At 34.8% G+C, this 23590-nt stretch overlaps 1 protein-coding gene across 2 annotated transcripts; it reads left to right on the forward strand.

Annotated features, from left to right (window-relative positions):
• The first annotated feature begins 790 nt into the window (after positions 1–790).
• Positions 791–22453, forward strand: LOC102612996 (callose synthase 7-like). 2 transcript variants are annotated; one of them, XM_006484823.4, is made up of 42 exons: positions 791–1421; positions 3587–3687; positions 4777–4889; positions 4982–5069; positions 5174–5284; positions 5374–5514; positions 6776–6865; positions 6982–7079; positions 7280–7403; positions 8438–8581; positions 8672–8748; positions 8836–8923; positions 9861–9983; positions 10066–10183; positions 10435–10769; positions 10892–10944; positions 11086–11146; positions 12289–12370; positions 12459–12508; positions 12629–12715; positions 12942–13046; positions 13936–14030; positions 14122–14203; positions 14288–14451; positions 14560–14683; positions 14813–14916; positions 15029–15134; positions 15227–15378; positions 15754–15863; positions 15953–16072; positions 16161–16229; positions 16349–16529; positions 16618–16729; positions 18062–18184; positions 18270–18388; positions 18492–18575; positions 19646–19758; positions 19831–20060; positions 20283–21080; positions 21183–21233; positions 21352–21537; positions 21974–22453. In XM_006484823.4, the coding sequence occupies exons 1-42, from the start codon at positions 1205–1207 to the stop codon at positions 22217–22219; spliced, it is 5775 nt and encodes a 1924-aa protein (XP_006484886.2). In that variant the 5' UTR covers positions 791–1204; the 3' UTR covers positions 22220–22453. The 2 variants fall into 2 exon arrangements, with proteins under 2 accessions (XP_006484886.2, XP_006484887.2); XM_006484824.4 differs by having other exon boundaries at positions 6988–7079.
• Positions 22454–23590: the final 1137 nt, after the last annotated feature.

The following is a 23590-nucleotide window of genomic DNA, read 5'->3' on the forward strand; positions in this document are numbered from 1 at the left end:
CTCCAGAAATCTATGTTCTGCATACGCACTTGTAATGGTTTCTGTTAGTGTCATGTCAAATACAAGCATAATCGTTTAGGGGACGGGACTGCTAGGGCATTGCTCCATACGATCATAAATATGCAGAATATGTCTACTTTAAATAGCTACTTGTACCATGAACAAGTTCATTTGTAATTTCTAGTATTTTGAAAGAAAAACTTTAAATTTAAGACTGTCTAAAAATTTTTTACTAGTCCAATATTTGGAGACACTCGTTCACCTTACTCTCAGAACTCTCATACTGGCAAGTTTATAGACTAACATCAAGCCAGACCCAAATCAGATCTAATTTGACCCAAGCCTATATGACCACAAAGATGTAAAAATCTAACCACAACGAAAATTGATATTATATTAATATAATGAATCATATTTTTTTTTCGTGTCTTTTTAATTTGTCTCTAATTTTAATAAAGTAAAAAAAATCTCTTATTAAAAATTATCATTAAAAAGAAACATAAATACAACTCTATTACTAACCATATCCTATTACTTGCAAACAAAATTTACAAACTAATATGTCGTTTCACCATTAACCTATAATGTCACAAACTACCAACAGTAAACTATAGATACCGAACATGAAAGATGCCACAGTCACATTGATGGACAGAGGATTTATTTTAATTATTTTCCTTGTACACGTGTCAGCACGAAGATTGTATGCACCAGTTCCCGCTTCCGATCTCAGCTTCCACTGACAAAAGCAAAACAAAAAAAAAACAAAATGCACAAAAGCAGTTGCACCATGAAAAAGCAGAATCAAAAGCTCAAGAAGCGTCATCAAAAGCAGAGTCATCCCCTCCCTTCAGTTCACTTCCGTATTTTCTTTACCAAAAGCAAAAGCGTTCTCCTCAATCAATCAATTCCTTAACTTGGAGGCTTTTTAATTCTATTTATTAAAAAGATTGTATCATATTCATGCATGTAAATTCTTTTCTTGCTCATGGAGACAACCACTTTGCCCCACTTAATACCCAAAGCATTTCCCTTTCTCTTTCAATACAAATACCCCCAAAGATTAAAAAAAGGAAAAATTTATGTTGTGTCTTCACAAACCCAACTCAAAACAACAACAAGACGAAGAAGAAGGAGAGAGTGAAACGAGTGGTTCACGTAATTGTAGTAGTAGTGAGTGGTTCGAAGAAGAAACGGTGCCGTTATGGCGAGTTCGAGTGGGACTAAGAAAGCTGGGGGCCCACCACCGCGGACGCAGTCGACGAAGATGAGTCGAGCCCAAACCATGTTCGTGGACGTGCAGAACGAAGACGGCCCCGCCATTGACAGTGAGCTCGTGCCTTCGTCTTTGGCTGCCATTGCTCCCATTCTTCGTGTCGCTAATGAAATCGAGAAGGACAATCCAAGAGTCGCTTATCTCTGTTAGTTCTTCTTCTTCTTCTTTCGTGATTTTATCTCTCTTTATTTTATTTTATTTTTATTTTTTAATTGGGTTTGTTAATGTGATGTTATTGGTTGCTTGCTTATTGTTTGTGAAAGTGTGTAATGTATCTTAGCTGCGAAGTAAATTAGTGGGTGTTTAGAGCACATGTTGAACAGAGAATCTATTACAATTTGATCTTTTTTTTTTTTTTTGGCTCAAAGAACGGCAATGTGTTCGTGTACACAGTGTCCTAGATATGCTTAAATTCTCGAATTTGTTTTTGAAACGATGTGCTTTCAATTTGTTAGGTTCGAAGGTCAGCCTGTGGTAAATGAAATTGTTCTATGTTTGAGAGGTGGGTGAAAATTAGGAATCTATATCGGAAAACAATTAAGGTTTGCATTATGGTGCATACTTGAACAGTGATGTGAACTATGTAAAATTGTGTTGGTGTGACAAATGAATGACAAAAGTGGTGCATCACATGCCTTCCCCGGCTGCATTTCTTATTTAATTTGGAAAACGAAGATGAGTGCTCAGCATACTAGTGCATGAGAGTAAAACTTTTGATCAGTAGATGCATTTTAAGCTTTCGGACATGTATGAATGTATGATGCTGGCTCTAAATTGAAGAAAAAAGCTTTAGGAGGTAGAGCTTATTGATCTGTCATGTAAATCTCAAAAGGTAACAGCTTGCCTCCTGGGGCTGTGATAGCCTTTGCTGTTTTCCTTGTCCTCAGCATTTCTAGATGAACTTTAGGTTCTAAGTCCAGTGTTATATGTCTATCAATTACCTAAGTGGCCCAAGAATATATCTCATGGACTGTTGGTGAAATCTTTTTCTATATCACGAGTTCATGAGATGGCTTTTGATGCTCCAGATTAAGAATGCAAAACAACTCAAATTTGAGTCATACCTCCATAATTTCAAGGCATTAATTGAACACATGAATATAATGCTTTTTGGAGGGTTTCCTCTCTTGTTTTAAGCTCTTTAATTTATCTTTCAATGTTTGTGTGAACAAGAAATGTTTCCCTCTTGTGAATAAACTACTGGGAGCCAACAAAAGCAATATATCATGGTTGCCAGTTCTGGAATCTATGCAGTCCTTTAGCCAATGTTCTTTCCGATGGTTGCCTTAGGAATGATTAGGAATGATCTTCAGCATTTCTTCAGCTTTTGTTGTTTTCTCATAAATGTTATGGATTTTCCATTTTCTTATGGACCACTTTCTAATTCTTTGCTCTCATGCTTTGGCTTTTATTGCCAAATTGATATATCATATGTTTCATCCCAAATACTTCAGATAGTGCTTCATTGAATATAGTTAGGAATAGATATAATATCTTGGCCTTTCCTGGTATGGTTTGAATTAGTTTTTTAAGAGTTGGAGTATACCCTTTCATAAGAGGTCTGTCTAAAAAATTTTCGTTGTTTATTTGGACATGAACGTTATAATCCTTGATGATGGAGCAGGTTGACAGTGGATTTTGTAGAAGAAAGGGCATCCAAACTTTTGCTTGTAATTTTTTTTTTATGTGTATACTTTTTAATTATTCAACTCTCATCTCAAATCAATGTAAGGGCTTATCTTAAATATCTCTTTCTTTGTAGTTCTAAATATTATTTTGCATATGTACTTGTTACAATCAAAATTCCTTTCGTTTATTATTTAACAAAAAGAAAAGAAGATAAAAGAAAAAACTAAATAAGTGTCATAACTGAATGGCTTTGCACCAGTACTTGGTTTTATGTTCCACGTACCAGTATAAATATATATTGTTTTCATGAGAAAGTGGGCATATACTGTTCTAAGAAATAGAAAATCACTTTTTCTAGAAAAAGAAATGTTTACAAAATTTTTCCTCTCAAACTAATGTTGTTGCTTAAGATGCAATATCTATTTTCTTTTTTTTTTTTCTTGGCCGCATGCTACATGAGTTTAGTAAGTGCCTTTTGGTTATTGTTTTATTTGATTATTTATAATTGTGTGTGTGTGTGTGTTTTTTTCCCCTTGGCTAAATTTTGATAGTTACCATGAATTGTCTATGACAGAGGTACTTTCATCGTGCTTCTGTGGTTGAAATTTACCTTGATTGTGACCTCAGTATATATATATATATATATATATATATATATTTTATTTTATTTTTTTCAACCAGGTCGCTTCCATGCATTTGAGAAGGCTCATAGGATGGATCCATCATCAAGTGGACGTGGTGTCCGGCAGTTTAAGACCTATCTTTTGCATAAACTCGAGAAGGTAGACCTAATAGTTGTTGCTGGTCTTTATAATTGTTAATTTTTTCCTTTTTCCTTCATTTTTCCATTGAAGTATAGTCCTTGTTTGAAATTTTTTGTTTTTAAGACTTGTCTTAAATTCTATCGTTAGCCTATGAGCATAAACTTTTGGGTCAAGCAGTTTCTATAATATCATATCAGTGCCAAGGTCTTAAGTTTGCTTTCCCCTACATGCAGACTCTCTTATCTATTTCTTCAATTTCCTAGCTCACTTTTGGTTTCTGTTCTTAGTCCATGTTTTTACGTGAGGAAGACTGTTACAATTTGTCTGAAATACTAATGTTGGGCCCTTACCTATGAGCTTAGGCTTTTGGTCAAGCGGTTTCTCTAACACGTATTAATCGTCTAAATGATTTCTCTCATTGTTTGGTATGTACAGCAGTCTAGGAGTTAGACCACCTTTAGTAACTTTTCCAATGGTTTGGTTTGCTGAAAATTTTGAATATAGGTGTTAATTGGGTTACAATTTGGAAGTTTGGCCCAAAAGCTCATTACCTCATCCTCATCTTGCCAAAATAGGTCCCAGAGGGGATGTAAAAATGAGGTCTTACCCTTTCAGCCTTTTATATGAAATGACCTCTTTCAAGACTTGAATTCTGTAGTTAATATCCACAGCCAGGGACTTCTAAACTTACACTCGCCTAATGTTAATAATTCTTTGTAATCTTGCGTACTACTATTTAGAATAATTGTTCCTTTTGATATGTATTTATCTTTATCATCTTTTAAGAAAGACTTGAAAGCTGGTGTCACCACTGAATAGGCATCTTAGGAGTTCATAGATAAAATTCACAGAGACTGTAATCTCCAATTGCAATGTATATTGATGGTTATCTTATTCATTGTCTAATCTATGCACAGGGATTCGTTGGCCAAGTATTTTTGATACATCTTACTAGCTTTCTTTTTTTATTTCTTTCTTTCTCTTATTTATTTATTTATTTTTCAATACTTATTGGCTTTCAAAACTGATGTCAAGACTAAAATCCAATGACATGTCAAGAATCCAAAATGAAAGATTTGTCACGTCCTAAATTTTTATTTGTTCCAGGAGGAAGAAGAAACAAAACCTCGGCTTGCAAGAAATGATCCAAAAGAAATCATGGCGTATTATCAGAATTTCTATAATGGAAAAATTAAAGAAGGCCAATATGCAAAAAAACCGTAAGGCTTGATTTTAAATTGCTGACATGCCCACTTCAGCTAAGCACAATATTCATTGTCTTGTTCTTTTCTGGTTTTGCTTCCTGTTGAAGGGAGGAGATGGCTAAGATTTTGCAAATTGCATCAGTTCTGTATGATGTGCTGAAAACAGTGGTACCTCCAGAAAAAGTTGACGATCAGGTTTGATTTGTATAATATCAGTTTCAAGACATAAAGTTTTAAATTTTATCTTTGCATCTGGAAAATGCTGAAAAGGTTAATTCGCAACTGATTTGTCCTTGCAGACCCACAGGTATGCTGAAGATGTTCAGAGGAAAAGAGAACAATATGAACATTATAACATTCTTCCATTAAATGCTGTCGGGGCCAAAGCAGCAATCATGGAACTTCCTGAGGTTGCCTATCTGAAGTATTTGTCATCTTTGTTTTTCATATGCTCATTTGTTTTATCTTTACTCAATTGTCTTTATGGCTGTGGGAATAGATCAAAGCTGCACTTCGTGCACTGCGTAATGTGCAAAACCTTTCCATGCCCAGTGTAACCACCAATGCTCCTCATGACTTGCCTGAGGAGAGGAACAAATTGGACATACTTGATTGGCTTTCTTCTGTTTTTGGTTTTCAGGTAACTTATTCCTAGAATCCCATATTTCCCTTTTATTTTTCTATCCACAGGTCACATGCTGCGGCTTTAGTTTAACTCTGTTCTTGATCCACTCTATAAGATTCCACTATATCATATCAAAAATTGATGTTAAACCTCATACTTCAATTATAATTAACAGAGAAGAGTCAGCTCTTAATGCAATCTGGGCATTTCTTCGCCCAACCCACTGCATCTAACTTAGTAACTAGGACAGAGGTGCCAATTTTACCAGTTGAGTAATAGAGATTCAATTTTCTAAACCTCATCTCTGGATTCGTTAGTATTTCTTGTATGAATCTTTTCCCCATATTATTTCTTAATAAAGTGGTATTGCTTGTAGCCTGTGTAGAACTAAACATTCTTTTCTCTTCCAATGCTTCTAGGCACGTATTCCTTAATCTGCTTTGTTCTCTTTTTCTTTAATACCACTTGAATAGAGTCTTTCTTCTGTGTTGAAGGATTCCAGTCAATGTTGGACATAACCACGAGTAAATCATAATTAACTGACTCTGATACATCCTCAGTCTACTTTTGGTGAATTTATTCATTTGGTATCTTGTAAATTCTTTGTTCCTCTGATCCATCCTATCCATGAAGTGTAACTGGACTTGTGACTGAATATTAATCATTTTCTTCTACTTCATGAGAATTTTAGAATTATGTAATACTTCAGTTGAACTTCTCTAAAAGGTTTAAATTTTCACTCTCTTAGTGGACAGCTGGCCCACTCTATGTTTTGATTCTTCATACTTGATACAATTTAGAGTTTCTTATCAAAAGAAAAGAAAAAAAATGTTGAACTTCTCTAATAATCCATCTTACTTTAAGTTTGCGGGTTTCGACGATTACATATTCTCTAGCTGCATAGATTTATTATCCTCCTTGCTTTAGTTCTATGGTTAACATATGCCTTGGTCTGTAGTTTATAAATAATTGACTTAAGATAACTGAAATATTGGGCACTTTATGGTTAAAGTTTTAATCATATTCCCTTATATTTTATCTTATTCTTAATCTAAAACACCATATTTTATCTTATTCTTAATCTAAAACACCCTTAGATTTGTAAAGGTATACCTTGATAGCTCCAGCTTGTGATTACTTATCATCCTGGTTCAATCTATATGTCCAATGTTGTCTATGAATTACATGTGTATCTTATAAATTGGATGAATTTCTGTTGAGGAAAGCATCATTCTATCTGAAACCTTCTTTTCACGCATCTTAATGGAATTTGAAGAAAGGAAATGTAGCGAATCAGAGGGAGCACCTAATACTGCTTCTGGCCAATATGGATGTACGGAAAAGGGATCTTGCAGATTACACCGAGGTAAATATCATTCAGCTGGCCCACATAATGCTTTCTGATGTCCTAGATTCTGTTAATATGCTTAACACGTCTCAATTATATTCCTTATTTCATCATATGTCAAAAATTGACAAAAGCTTCAGCTAAGAGGCAGCACTGTACCAAAGTTGATGGATAAAATCTTCAAGAACTATTGGTCATGGTGTAATTACTTGCGTTGTGAACAAAATACTAGGTAAGTTATCATGTTGCCTTCCAAGATTAATAGCTTGAACCATGGATCAGTAAATATTTTGCACAGTTTATCATGTTGCCTTCCAAGGTTAATAGCTTAAACCATGGATTAGTAAATATTTTGCACACTGTATCATACTGTGTACAATAAGATGATCCTTAGATTTCGCATTTAGTGAGAGGATTATTTTCACTTTGCAGGACTCCCCCAGGTTCTGACAAACAACAGATACAGCTTATCTACATTGGGCTTTATCTTCTTATCTGGGGTGAAGCTTCAAATATTCGGTTTATGCCTGAATGCATTTGCTACATCTTCCATAAAGTAAGTTTACTGTCACTAAATACGATTGATGATTTAAGTATTCTCTATCTGTAGACCGGAGCTAGTTTCTTTATGACTTGTAGTATAATTTCTTGGAGGGTGGAATTTCTTTGTACTTTAGACTTGTGTAACTGTGTACCTTCAATTAACTGAAGATGAAGGTTGTTTACTTGTTTATCAATTATTCTTTTAAGGTTTTGTCTTTTCTTACTCTAGCTCATCTCTTCATCAATCTCCTGAAAGAAAATTATAAAGTACTTACTCATTAGTCTGCATATTTTTGAATTTTATTGAAGAAAGGTTGGGCAGAAATATGCGGTCTTCTCAATTTAAAAAGGACCCTAGAATTAGATGTCTCTTTCATGTGTTTATCCTGTCAATCCTGGGGTAAGAGGCGGCAGTCTTGAGAAGCATGCCTGAGTTTAGCGACTGGCTATTTCTCACTGTAATCTGAGCGACCTGAACTGCCTATCACATCTGGTCATATTTTCCTACCAGTCATTAGTCATATTTCTAGATTGAATTTCCCAAAACTATATGACAGAGAAAATGCAGCAGTAATTTAGAACCCACTCATAGACATCTATATGCTGATATTGTTTCTGATACCAATTTTAATATGATTTTTTTTTTTTTTCAAATCGTCACTAATGGTTTTTCTTGAACAAATGTCTCATTAAATTTTACACGATAGGAAGATCCATAATGGATGATATGGTAAAACTCAATGATAGCATAAGCACTCTTATTCAATTATAATGAGTGATAAAATATGTTAGGTTAAAATATAATATTGGGACAAACTATGCTAGGTTAAAATATACCATTGGGACTGGGGATCTAGGATGTTAATTCCACAGAGTTTTTTTAACATTTTTTTGCATGTGCAAAAAAACAGTTATTTGGCAATTTTACCGTGTGGCTCATGGTTAATATGATATCAGTTTTCTACACTGTCAGTCTCTTTCCTTTTAATGTCTTACATCTTCTGCGTCACTGAAAATAATCTTCATTTTGTTTCCTGATTATCTAAGATGGCAGAATACGTTTATGGAATTTTGTTTGGCAATGTACGTCCTGTCACTGGAGACACATACCATGGTAGTCAAACGGCTGCACCTGATGAAGAAACATTTCTGCGGACTGTTATAACCCCCATCTACCAGGTGTTGCGCAAGGTAATTATTGTTTTGCTGTATTGCACATATTGTCTTTTTCAACACTTACAGGCTTTGTACATGAATATTGATTATATTTGGTGGAAAAAGGAAGCCAAGAGAAACAATGGGGGAAAGGCAAGCCATTCAAGGTGGAGAAACTATGATGATTTAAATGAATACTTTTGGTGAGTTTTCTGGTAGTAACTTCTTGTTCTTACTTCATCAGACAATTATTATCTGAAACGCCACAAAACCCCAACAATTGTTTTCAGGTCCAAGAAGTGTTTAAGTCTAAAGTGGCCAACGGGCCTCAAAGAAGAATTTTCTGTTCATTCAGATGTGGTATCGCCTGCACATGAGGTTCATTCCTCTCTTGCGCTCTTTTTAATTATTTTTTTCTATTTTTAAATGCAAGTTTATTGATCATCTTTTACTATTATAATCAGAGTATTGTGTTTCCTGTAGAAGGAGTATTGTTGGTTAATGATTACCAAGAATCATAAATATAAAGTTCGTTTATTTATCTTTTGATTCCCTGAGTAAGAGATAAGTTTGATCATTGGTTGGTGATATAGTGTGACACTAGGAACCATATGTCTTAAATGCATTTGACAATGTTTTGTTGATACCCACAAAAATGTTATGTAATTATTAAGTTGATTGAAAGGTACTCAAAATGGTTGGGTAAATAATATTTGGATTAAAAGAATATTTCAACCTGCATTACCTATCTTCCTTTCTCAATGGAATTATTTTAAATTGTAACAAAAAAGGACGAGAATAAGGAAGCCATTATCAAGAAAAAAGGTTACAATTTCTCAAGATCATATTGATTGTGTTTATAAAAATTAAGGGCTAAATGTTGCAATATTATTCTTAAATGGCATAAACCCTCTTGCACACTTGGTTTTCATTTGTTTGAAACTGAAAAATGATAGTGTGTTGAAGTTTTAGCTGTTGGTTTTGGCTCACTATAATTTACACGGAGAGAAAAGTACTTGTAACACTGGTTAGGCAATTCGGATTTTGAAATTCTTTATTGTTATTTATTTTATTTTATTTTTGAGAAACTGTAATTCAGATTTTGAAATTCGTACTATCAAATTGAGCATCATTATATGTAGTAAATCTATAGAATAAAAAATGTAGCAAATTAACATTTTCTGCTTTTCTTTCTCTAAATTGGTTTGATATATTTGTCACCTAGATTATTGCAAAGAATTCCTTGTACGGGTATTATGTTTCTTTATTTATTATTAAGTTTTTTAGTATTTAAGGTTCATATGTTTGCTTACAGACGCCTAACCGAGTACCTGCTGGAAAGAGCAAGCCTAAGACTAATTTTGTTGAAGCTCGCACATTTTGGCACCTTTATAGAAGCTTTGACCGAATGTGGATATTCTTTATAATGGCTTTCCAGGTGGCATAGCTGTTTGAGAATGTGATAATTATTTTACCATTTTTGCAAAATTTGATTGTGTTTCTCAATTTATGTCTTTTAGGCTATGGTAATTGTTGCATGGACCCCTGATGGATCACCAGCTGCACTTTTTGATGAGGATGTGTTCAGAAGTGTATTGACCATTTTCATTACTCAAGCTTTTCTTAATTTACTGCAAGGTATTGTTGATATGAGATTAAAAGTTGGAATTTGTTTCTCCATCTCAATAATTAGTCCTTGTTGCCTGCTTGTAATCATACAAGAATGAAACTTAGCTGTATTATATCTCTGCTTTTAGCAATTTTGAAGCTTGATTATGTTACAGTGCAACAGCTAAAGTTCTGCAGATATATCCTGTTATCAACAGCATGTTGTAGATTGATACAAATTTAGTCCAAGATTTCTTACTTTCCTACTCATTTTCCTGCAGCTGCATTGGATATAGTCCTCAGCTTCAATGCTTGGTGGAGCTTGAAAATTACCCAAATACTAAGGTACCTTCTGAAATTTGCAGTCGCAGCTGCGTGGGCAGTGATTCTGCCAATTTGTTATGCCAGTTCTGTGCAGAATCCGACTGGAGTAGTGAAATTCTTCAGCAACTTGACTGAAAATTGGCAGAACCAGGGATCTCTATATAATTATGCTGTTGCAATTTATTTGATACCCAACATATTGGCTGCTCTTCTATTTTTTCTTCCGCAACTTCGGAGAATTATGGAGCGGTCAAACTCACATGTTGTCACACCTTTTATGTGGTGGGCTCAGGTAGGAATATCCAGAACCGTTACCTTTCACTACTGTTCTTGTTCTTATTTCTCTTTCTTGCCTTTTGAATTTCTTTTCTAAATTGAATAAGTGTTCTTTTTGTCTATTGTATTATCTTGCAGCCGAAACTGTATGTTGGAAGAGGCTTGCACGAGGGGATGTTCCAACTTCTGAAGTAAGATAAGAGGATGCTTTTGGTTTCATTTCCTTTTTTCTTTATCTTTATTGGGATTTGGGACTTTGGGGGATTTAAAGTCTAATGCCATGATTTGGATGTGCCTCTTCTCCATTAACAGAGTAAATTGCGTGTGCCCAGGTATACATTGTTTTGGATCATGTTGCTAATCTGCAAGCTAGCATTCAGCTATTATGTGGAGGTGATTTGTTCTTATCCATGATAATTGAATTAATACCTCTACAGTTCAAATTTACTGCTGAATTTAGTGCAAGCACATTGGGTATATGCTTAAAATGAAGTGAATAGCATTCATGAAGTTATCGACGCATATAAATAATGTTTTCTGCATGTGCATACAAGCTTATGTATCTGAAAGTTCATTTAAATAATTATTTATATGTATGCTTGCTAGTCATCTCAAGAAAATTGGGGTTGGACATTTAGAACTCTTCTAACCTCTGCTGATAAGTAATATCTATATGATAATGATATTTATCTGGCATGGACCTCTATCAGTGATTATTATGTATGGTGTCATCTTAATTTCTAACCTTTTGTTTCAGTCAATCACTAGTCTTTGAACTTCCCCCTTCACCATGAAAGGAGCCCAACCTGAATTTTTTTTGTTTGATCTGATACTTTTTAGTTGAAGTCTTATGGTTATGTGGATAAATCTTGTATTCTTGGACCCGTATTTATGGGTCAAATGAGAGGGGGAGAGAGAGAGAGAGCTTTGTCTGTTTCCAGGGTCTTTAAGGGCCCTGCTGCAACCTCACCTTATGTTTTTCTCTTTCATGGGTAAATTTGCTTGCCATCTTCATCTATATACATTAGCAGAAAGCCATCATATTGTTCTGGTGGTTTGTTTTTTGTCAGTTTGCCATTGCCTTCAAATAATAGTCGTTTATTGAAATACTTTATGCGCATCCACATTTGAGTCTATTTCTCTATACTTACAACATGATATTGAGCACTTGCTAATAAATAAACCTGAAATACAAGGATATGGTCTCTTGCATATTCTTCCACCCAGAACTTTATAAAAGAATTGGAGTTTGCGAAATGATGCAATCTTTAGCCAGTCAAGGTGTCAAAGAACGGAATATATGCTATATGAGTTTGTATATTTATATGAAGAATTAAGTACAAACTGTTAAACTTCATTTAATTCCTATCAGCAACTATATGCTGTTATGCTTCATTTGTGCAGCAGCTATATCTTTTGATTGGGAAGAACATGTGAACTGAGTCTCTGGTGCATAAATAATTAATACTCAATTAATGAATACTATCTCACACCCATGTCAATATAAAGCAATAATTTACATATTTTCTTCATAGATATTGCCACTAGTTGGACCCTCGAAGTTGATTATGAAGTTGCATGTCGATAACTATGAGTGGCATGAATTCTTTCCAAATGGTAATTATTCTCCTTTTATTTTTTGTTAGTTGTTCTGATTTACCTTTTATATGTGGCTGAATAATGTTTTCATCGGAAATTTCTGTAGTAACCCACAATATTGGAGTTGTTATAGCAATATGGGCTCCAATTGTCCTGGTAAGTGGACTGTAAACGAACATTTGGGAATAGCAAATTTTATTCCTTCATGATGTGTTTTATATAATACAGTTTTACCCTTTAACGTATTTCATTTTGACTTGTTTTATTGGCATATAGGTTTATTTTATGGATACTCAAATATGGTATTCCATATTTTCTACTCTTTTTGGTGGGATTCATGGAGCATTAAGCCATCTGGGTGAGGTTAGTGGGCAGTTTTTATCATACTGTGGGAAATATTAACGGAAACATGTTAATAAAAGATCACTATTTGTTCAGTGACATGTATTGATCTGGGAATCCTACATTTGATTTATATGGAAAACGGTATCTATCAAACTACTTGCTTGTAGTAACACTTGTATCAGTTAGATTATCATGATTTTTCTTTTTCTTTATATTATTGTATGAAACCATTTTCATTTCTTAGATACGGACACTTGGGATGTTGCGTTCGAGATTTGAATCTGTGCCAACAGCTTTTTGTCGGCGTCTTGTGCCACCATCAGATGCAGCTAAAAAGGATAGACACATGGTACTGCTAATTCTAATTGACTTATTAATAATTTCCATATGCAGCTACATTTTCTTTCAAAAAGAAATGCTGAGAAACTATTCCCCTCTAAGCTGGATTTTGCATTCAGATTGGAGTTCCATGGGATTTCTTGATCAGATAGGATAGGATAAGATTAACATTCCAATTCTGTGTTTGGTGCTGGGTGGAAATAATACTGGACATAACATAACATCTAATTACGGGGAAAAAGATACAGAAAATTATGACAATAGGAAAAACAAGGAAACAGAAAAAATGAAAGTTGAAATAACAGAGGAAAATATGAATTTTATTGGCCGATGATCTTTTGGTGGCTGTAGAAAGCGACTGATGCTTGCTAGAGACTCTAATGCTGGCAAATGGAAGTCATTGGAATCCATCTCTACCTCTGCTTGTTTTTTATCCAATTGTGATGAGGTTAGAAATCCCACTAACTAATCCCATTATCGTGGGATATGTATCTGGTTAGATGCCCTCTGCATCTATTGCATGATGCTTCCAAAGGGAATGGTAGTATTTACGATCCTATCCCACCCTTCACACTGTAAGTGATGTAGGATAATTAAAGAAAAGAAAGAGAAAGAAGTTGAAGGAAGGGACAAGAAATCAGAATTGAAAGGTAGTAGGAAGTAGATGAATTATGCTATATTCTTCTCTGTGTGTCTCAACATTAGTTACACAAGCTTTAAGAAAAAGATAAGACACTAGTTTAAGTCTGATCCAAGAAAATCATGGAAATCCCATAAGTGCATCTCTAACAGAACCTCTATCAGTATGACTTTCGTATTTTTTATCAAACTGTGCACATACCACTTTAGAGCCTTTCATCTTTCATGTCTTTCACTAAAGTAATTATTAACTATCACAGGATGAGTCAGCGCATCGAAGGAATATTGCAAATTTTTCTCATGTGTGGAATGAATTCATAGAATCTATGCGGGAGGAGGATCTGATCAGCAATGAGTTAGGACTGCATCTTTGATTAAAATGCTGTCTTATATCGGAGACATAATTTATATGTCTTTAATATTTTCTTTGATTTATTGTTGTTTAGTGATAGAGACTTGTTGCTGGTTCCTTATTCTTCAGAAGATGTCAGTGTTGTCCAGTGGCCACCTTTTCTGCTTGCTAGCAAGGTAAATTTTTTGAATGGTTTCCCATGTTAATCTGTGCTATGCTTAATTTCTAACTTTAATTTTCTTGTGTTGGATGCATGACAGATTCCAATTGCATTAGACATGGCGAAGGATTTTAAAGAAAAAGAGGATGCTGACTTATTTAGGAAGATAAAGAATGATGAGTATATGCTTTCAGCAGTCGTTGAATGTTATGAGACACTCCGGGAAATAATTTATGGTCTTCTGGAAGATGAAACTGATAGGAGGTAAGAGTAAATTTCCAATTATTTCCAATGTTTTTGTGGATAAAGAGAAGAAAGTTTCCTGATATTAGAAATCTCATAGTTGGTTTCCTGTTTTCTATTATGAAACAGTATTGTGAGGCAGATTTGTTATGATGTAGACATTAACATTCATCAACACCAGTTTTTGAATGAATTTCGCATGAGCGGGATGCCTTCACTCAGTGAGAAGTTGGAGAAGTTTCTAAAACTCCTGGTAATATTTTTCCTTTATATTTTCTTTTTTTCGCTTTTTTTCCTATTGTTGAGCACTTCATCAATGAATTCCTAGATTTGATTTCGGTTCTGAGTACTCAAGTTGGTTGGTTGGTTGGTTGGCTAACAGCTATCTGAGTATGAATCGGAAGAAGTGTACAAGTCTCAGATAATTAATGTCCTCCAAGATATTATGGAAATCATCCTTCAGGACATTATGGTTAATGGCTATAAGTAAGTGCTGGTGAATTCAATTCAAACTTTGAATGTAAAACCTATTTGTACTTATACGATTGATGAATCTTGACGAGTTGTTTATGATATGGGTTTCCATTTCATCCCATAGAATCCTTGAAAGATATCACATGCAAATCCAGACTAATGACAAGAAAGAGCAGAGATTTGAAAGGCTAAATATCACCCTTACGCAGAATAAATCTTGGAGGGAAAAGGTACTCTTGGTAATCATTTATTTGGTTTAGTTATCACTTGAGAATTTTATGTTGCGTTCTTGTATTCTTATTCCATTCTACATTCTCTATAGGTGGTTAGGCTCTATTTGCTATTGACTGTCAAAGAATCTGCCATAAATGTGCCAACAAATTTGGATGCCCGCCGTCGTATCACTTTCTTTGCAAATTCCTTATTTATGAATATGCCAAGCGCTCCAAAAGTTCGTGACATGATCTCGTTTAGGTCAGTCGTTGTTGAACACTGATTTACTGAAATGTTGAAGCTTATCTCACTGGAAAGGAAAATCCTCTGTATTATGTTTATGATGCCGTTATACTGAACACTCTGTTTGAGAACCGTCAGTGCCGCAATTAGATTGCCAGTAAAGGGTCTTGTGTTTCACATGGTTGCTTTAGAAATTTGCTTCACCTTTTGGTCCATTAGACTTATTATGAATGAGTTGCCTCTTTCTCTTTCAATTATCACGAAGGGGTCAGAAAGTAGGTGGATGTTTATGTTCTGTCTCTCTATCTTTTTTCTTTCTTTTTTTTTAAAAAAAATCTTTTAGGAGTTGTTTGTTCTATTTTGACATAATTTGTTTTTTGATCCATGGTACAGTGTTTTGACGCCTTATTTTAAAGAAGATGTTCTTTACTCCATTGACGAACTTAATCAGGAAAATGAGGATGGGATAACAACTTTGTTTTACCTACAGAAAATATATCCTGGTGAGTTCTACATCCACTGCTGCAGTATGCATTGTTTTTGTTTCAATTGGCAACAACTTACTAAACAACTAGGTTTGTCTGCAAATTAGATGAATGGACAAATTTCCAAAAGCGCATAAATGACCCAAAACTTAATTATTCTGAGGATGACAAGATCGAGGCTACTCGTCGTTGGGTATCTTACAGAGCACAGACACTTTCTAGAACAGGTCCGTATGAAAACAACTTCGCAGTTTATCTTGTAGTATATTGATTTAAATAGCTATTTCATTAAATAGATCTATATGTTTCTGCCAGTGAGAGGGATGATGTACTATAAGGAGGCTCTAGAACTGCAATGCTTTCTGGAATCTGCAGGAGACAATGGTTTGTGGTTTCTGTCACAGCTTGTTCCCCATTACCATCTTCTATAGTTCAAATTCAGTATTGTTCAAAGTTGATACCGTGGCATGTCGAAATAAATTATTATGAAACTCTTCATGCAGCATTTTTTGGCAGCTATCGGGCCATGGAATCAAGTCAGGGAGATGAGAGGGCTTCTGCGAAAGCTCTGGCCGATATGAAGTTTACATATGTTGTTTCTTGTCAGCTCTATGGTGCTCAGAAAAAATCGGATGATCTGAGAGATCGAAGTTGTTACAATAACATCCTAAATCTCATGATAAAGTAAGTTCAATTTGTTGCTGATGTAGTACACTATCTCCATGTTATTTAACTTTTGAAGGAATCCTTGATTTATGTTAATGCTGAACAGGTACCCATCCCTGCGTGTTGCTTACATAGATGAAAGGGAAGAAACTGTGAATGAAAAATCTCAGAAATTTCATTATTCCGTGCTTTTGAAGGGAGGTGATAAGTATGATGAGGTACGAATAGCAATAGCTAGTTTGATTTTGAATTCATTTGCTTGAAGACTTATTTTATAAACACCTAATGTTAGATGGATACTTACAGTGGGTACTAGTTAGTTCAACTTGTATGATCTGTTGGAATGGTGCCAGAGGTTTGGAGTCTGAATACTCTTCTCATCACAGGAAGAAGGGATTTGGATTAGCTTTGTTTAATGAATACTATTCTCATCACAGGGAGAAGGGATTTGGATTACCTTTGTGTAATATTTAGTAAAAAATAGCAAGTTTCCTTATTAAAAGAGAAAAAAGATGGATGCTTTCAGTTAGATGTTTAATCTCATAACTTCACTCATTTTGCACTCTGCATTTACTTTTAAGAGAATTTTTAAAACCATCTAGTGAAGTAATTATTCATTAGTAACGAGGTATAAATTGAATCGGTAACTTTCTTCTGTTAAGATTGTTGATTGTTTATAGGTGCCTCTCTCGTGTCTTATGTATGGCCTATGTTATTGGTTGAGATTCATCAGCTTATATTCAGTTTTGAGTCAGACTTGACTGATGTTGAATGAAGACAATGTTTTACCTCTCAATTTCCTCTGTTTTTCCTCCCTTTCCTTTTCTCTCTGTTGGTTCTACACCGCTTATTCCTCTATCTTATCATTTCTTTAGTTTGATTTTACATTGTAAATAGAATTACACCATTTCCGCCAAGATATAGCACTTTAGCTTCAGTATGTGAAATGCAATTATCCCGTTGCAAAATGTTATATACCAAAATTGGTTTGCTGGATTCTCCTTTTGCTTTGACTGGATATTGAGAAAAATAAAAATTAAAAAATCCTCAATCAGGAAGATTAATTGAGTGAAGTATGCAGAGTGGAATTGCAGTTAGTTTTCCCCCAATGCAAATTGTGACTAAGAGGCTGCTTTTAGCATATAGCTGAGTTTTAGCATAAAGTTGAGTTAAGTCTACTTTGCAAATGACATTTGCTTTGAATTTCCACCTACTCTAGAGATATTCATGCATGCACTGTTTCCAAGGGGACAACCTAGTTGGTTTGATCTCTTTCCGTGGAAGCAAGATGTCAGGGGATTGAAACCCCACTAGCACTCCAACCCTGGAAGGGATGATGGGGTGCATGGTAATTTTAAAAACACAAACACATTGAAAGAGTATGTAGAGTATGTCCTTCTGCCTTCAAGGTCATGGACTTTTTTATTTCATTGGGATAAAAGACTACAAAGACATGATTGTCAACAACAATCCTTGTCCATGAGTTCTTTTTTCCCATCTCTTGTTAGAGATTGCTTATAATATCCCTGTAATATTGCCTATATTGCTAGGAAATATATCGGATCAAGCTTCCGGGACCTCCAACAGATATTGGTGAAGGAAAACCTGAAAATCAAAATCATGCCATTATATTTACTCGTGGAGAAGCCTTGCAGACCATTGACATGAATCAGGTAACTTCCGTTCTCCTTCTGCCTCCTTTTAAGAAATAGTAAAAAGTGATTCAATGTGTTTTTCTGTGCTTTTCTCTCTTTCCAGGATAATTACTTTGAGGAGGCTTTCAAAATGAGAAATGTATTGGAGGAATTCCTGAAGTCTCCTTCTGGGCGGCGAGAACCTACAATATTGGGTCTAAGGGAGCATATTTTTACCGGAAGGTCAGCTTAACACACACCCATCTTATCTCGATGATTATTCTGTTGTGTAGACAATCAGCAAGTGTATTTATACATGCTACTTTCTCTCTTCTCCACCGTACAGTGTGTCATCACTTGCATGGTTCATGTCCAACCAAGAGACTAGCTTTGTCACTATTTCCCAACGAATTTTAGCATATCCATTGAGGTAAGCCTTAAATTATTTTAAATCACTCCTTAATTGTTCTTACATTTAATCCTTGTAATCATTACATTGGATGTCATCCCTATGGAAATTGGACCTTGTGTTTTTATGTGCTAAATTTTTTTCTTTTTACCTCAGCATGGCCACAAAGGTGGGTGGTAGGTTGAATCAACATTTGCAGATATGAAGCGTATTTGACTTTACAATATGCCAATTTTTTTTTTGTATTCAGAGCGTGTGATTTTATCTGATAATTGTGCCACCACATGTTTGTTTTTGAAAATACGACTACTGTTATCTCGGTTGTTCCATTCTACTGCTTAACAGAAATGTATGCACAGATTACACAGTTGTTTAACTTAGCCACTTGTCTTCTAACCTCGGTCTAGTGTCCTGATGTCCAACTACATGCCTTAAAAACACTTTAGCTTATGGAAACCCTAAAATATGATTCCCTGTTGCTAACCATCAGAAGCAGAAAAAGTTCCTAATTATCTTACGGGTAACGCAGTAATGAAGTTCTATTACCTTGCCTGCTTCCCACATCATTAGTTCCAAACACATGAATAGCACTAAATGTTAGGCCAAATCTAAATTAACACTCAAAACCCTACAACCAATGCTAACACCAAGGGGTTTAGTTGAGTAGTAAAGACTCTTGGATTCAACCAGGAGATCAATCAGTGGTTCAAAGCCTATTGGGGTCATCTATGTGGGTATTGTTTCATTATTTTACTTTATACCCGATATCCCTCAACATTTCTGTGCTCACCGAGTTCTCCTTATGCCACCAAGGGGGAAATTACAGACTCATAGGCTGTAAACATCCCAGGTAGCCGACCCAAGGCGTTTTGAGCTGCCAACTAATTGGTTGCATCCAAATGTACCACTGAATCGCACCCCAAGTGTTCTCTTATGAATCTAAGCTAAATAGCAACTTTAGATTAGTCAAATTATAAAGATGTTAGGCCAAAAACCAAAAGTAATGGGAACTATAATTCTTTGGTGAGGAAGCTTATTTCTCTGTTTCTACCATTGGAGCATCTATTAAATGTTTCATATTAACTTTGCAGGGTACGTTTTCATTATGGTCATCCTGATATATTTGACCGAATCTTCCACATAACAAGGGGTGGCATTAGCAAGGCTTCAAAGACAATTAACTTAAGCGAGGATATATTTGCAGGTAGTCTTTGTTTCTTCAGAATATATCGACTTAGAAATCTATTCTGGTGGCTAATTGTGTTGAAATCTTCAGGGATGAATTCAACTCTCCGTGGGGGATATATAACACATCATGAATATATTCAAGTAGGCAAGGGGCGTGACGTGGGAATGAATCAAATATCATCATTTGAGGCAAAGGTTGCAAATGGAAATGGAGAGCAGACACTTAGTCGTGATGTTTACCGGCTTGGACGCCGGTTTGACTTCTTTAGAATGCTTTCATTCTACTTTACAACAGTTGGATTCTATCTTAGTAGCATGGTATGTTAATCAAACTAGTCTTCTTGTTAAATGTTTCTTAGGAGCTCCAATAGATTTATAGTTCACGTCTTCATGATACCTACTACTTGAGTTTCTGCACCAACCATTACTGTACAATGATAGGTTTTTGAAACAATCTTTATTTTTATTTTTTCAAATATACTTAATGATCTAAATCAATTCGATATGTATTGTCACTAATCCAAAGCTGTCTTTTTTCAGATTACTGTGCTAACTGTTTATGTGTTCTTGTATGGACGTTTATACATGGTTATGAGTGGATTAGAAAGAGAGATTCTTGAGAATCCATCCATACATCAAAGCAAGGCCCTTGAACAGGCGTTGGCTACACAGTCCGTCTTTCAGCTTGGGTTGTTATTGGTTCTTCCAATGGTTATGGAAATTGGCCTGGAAAAAGGGTTCCGCAGTGCTCTGGGTGATTTTATCATCATGCAGCTGCAGCTGGCTTCTGTATTCTTCACATTCCAGCTTGGAACAAAAGTACACTATTTTGGCAGGACAATCTTACATGGAGGTTCTAAATATCGAGCCACCGGTCGTGGATTTGTTGTGTTTCATGAAAAGTTTTCTGAGAACTACAGGCTGTACTCCCGAAGTCACTTTGTGAAAGGACTGGAGCTGGTTATACTATTGGTCTTGTATCAAGTATATGGGCATTCATATCGTAGTTCAAATCTTTACTTGTTCATCACAATCTCTATGTGGTTCCTGGTTGGCTCCTGGTTGTTTGCACCTTTTGTGTTCAATCCATCTGGTTTTGACTGGCAGAAAACAGTAGATGATTGGACAGATTGGAAAAGGTGGATGGGAAATCGCGGTGGTATTGGCATCCAGCCCAATAGAAGTTGGGAATCATGGTGGGATGGAGAACAAGAACACCTCAAATTCTCAAATATAAGGGGAAGAATTCTTGAGATTATCCTTGTTCTTCGCTTCTTCATTTACCAGTATGGAATTGTCTACCACCTTGATATAGCTCATCGCAGCAAGAATATTCTGGTATACGTACTGTCCATAATGATTTTTGCCTATTGGTCTACAAATTCTTTTGGTGTATGGCATCTATTTGCTTTATTTACCATATCCTTCACATTTTTGTAGGTGTATGGACTCTCTTGGCTAGTTCTAGTAACCACTCTTCTAGTTCTGAAGGTATGGAAACGAAACTCACATGTACTGAGGGAATGAACCTTTTCCCAACATACGGCTGAGGAGCTATGCATATTAATTTGTAATGCACTTGCCTTTTTGTTTCTTCTGTTGCTGTTAGATGGTATCAATGGGCAGACGAAGATTTGGTACCGACTTTCAGCTCATGTTCAGGATTCTCAAAGCACTCCTATTCCTTGGCTTCATGTCAGTCATGACCGTCTTGTTTGTAGTATGCGGTCTCACCATATCAGATTTATTTGCTTGTATGCTTGCTTTTCTGCCTACTGGGTGGGCCCTTCTACTGGTAAGTTTGAACTTCAACTACTTTTGGTAGTACAAAGTATATGCTGAATCTTGAATATAGGTTTACTTTTTCAACATCTCCCCTACTTTTACAGTATTTTCCAAATTGACCATCATATTGCAATCCTAAGTGCATGAATAAAACCTACTCATGTTCATGCAGAGCTACTTTGTGCACTTGCTGAAACGTTTCTTCCCCCCCACCCCCACCCTGTTTGATAACTTTATTTCCTTGTGTTTACTTTTATGCCTGGGGAGAAAAAAAAAATCACTTTCACAATCCTTTAATCTTTCCTCTTTTCCAGAAAAAACTACATGATTGTTTATTTTTCATCACACAACTATCCAATTAAAGACATCAACTGGGATGGGAGTACATATAACAAAAGAACTACTCGCTTTCTAAATCATATTTCGTTTTGCTTTGTCTTTTCAAGATTGGGCAAGTTTGCAGGCCATTGTTCAAGGCCATAGGATTCTGGGAGTCAATAAAGGAGCTAGCCAGAGCATACGAATACATAATGGGATTGCTACTCTTTGCACCCATAGCCATTTTATCGTGGTTCCCATTCGTATCAGAGTTCCAAACACGCCTGCTCTTCAATCAAGCATTCAGCAGAGGTCTCCAGATTTCTATGATTCTTGCCGGGAGAAAAGATAAGACTGAGACAGAAAAAAAGTGATGACATGTTCTATTTCTTCCACACTGAAGTATACTTATATTTTTTTCTAGTTGCCATATTGGAGTAATTAACTTTAGAGAATTCAACTTTTGCTTATTTCCTTTTTACATGTTTTTGAAGAAAATTAGAGCTGCTTTTCATCAACAATGATTCTTAAACTGTACCTATCAGGATTTGATTTGTATAAATGACCAGCTTGGTTTCATTCATATAAAAGCTCAAATCCGGCCACTATCTTTTCTTCTCAAATTATAATTGATAGTAAGAGTAGAAGAAGAATTATTCTTTATTGTCATTTCTTATCTGCAAATGTTAAAAGTAGGAGCCGTGTTTTCTAGCCTTCCACATCACGCCAAGTGTCTCGAAAAAAGAGTTCAAAAATTTATTGAATCGCAAGAAATAAGCAGAGGGGTGCCAATCTGGGTTATGATTTATTTGTTTAATTTGATTCAATGCAAATTAAATAAGTTTAGTTTGAAAAAATTGATTCATTTAATACATCAGTGAATTTGATTCGAGAATCTAAGTTTAAGGGTAGGAATTCGTTTATTTGTTTATGATTCGTTTAATAAATAAGTCATAAACAAATCGAAAATAATCTATTAATTTAAAATTCATTTAATTAAATAATTTATTTATACTTAAATATATATGATAAAATTTTAAAGTTTGAAGACTAATATAGTAATTATAAATGATTATTAGTTCGTATTTTTAGGATGTTAAAATTATTTAGGATGTTAAAATTATGGTCTTTTTATATGTTATTTTGCTTAATTTTTATTTATTAATTATATTTTTATAAACAAACTCATATTCAATTCGATTCGTCTATTAATTCTACTAAACAAATTACACTAATCAAACTGAATATTTGTTAAATAAATTAATCAATTTTGAATCAGCAGAATTTTGACCTAATTCATTTACGATTCGATTTGAATATAATTTGTTTATTCGTTTTGCTACCTTTAACTTAAATACAATCACAGATGAAGGTACTTTGACATTTAGGTTTTATTTGATAATTACAGTTTTTTTTCCACAGCAACTATGGCTAAAAAGTTTATACTAAAGAAGGCCTTTTGAAATAAATGATTGACTTAGTGTAAAGAAAATCATGCGCCACACTTACAAAGGCTTATGAAAATCAGTTTCAAAAAATGAATGGTAACAATTTTGGTACATATACTTTAAATTAGGGTAAAAACTCATTTAGTCCATGTATTTTAAGATTAGTATCCGTTTAGTCCCTATATTTTTAAAAATGTCTCGAAACATCCCTACCGTTAAAGTACTGATACCTCTACCGTTACTTTTTATTTCTTTTGGCTTACTTTTACAATATTACCCTTTTATAATAATTTTTTT

This window comes from Citrus sinensis, chromosome 4 (assembly GCF_022201045.2).
Source record: "Citrus sinensis cultivar Valencia sweet orange chromosome 4, DVS_A1.0, whole genome shotgun sequence".
NCBI classification, from domain to species: Eukaryota; Viridiplantae; Streptophyta; class Magnoliopsida; order Sapindales; family Rutaceae; genus Citrus; species Citrus sinensis.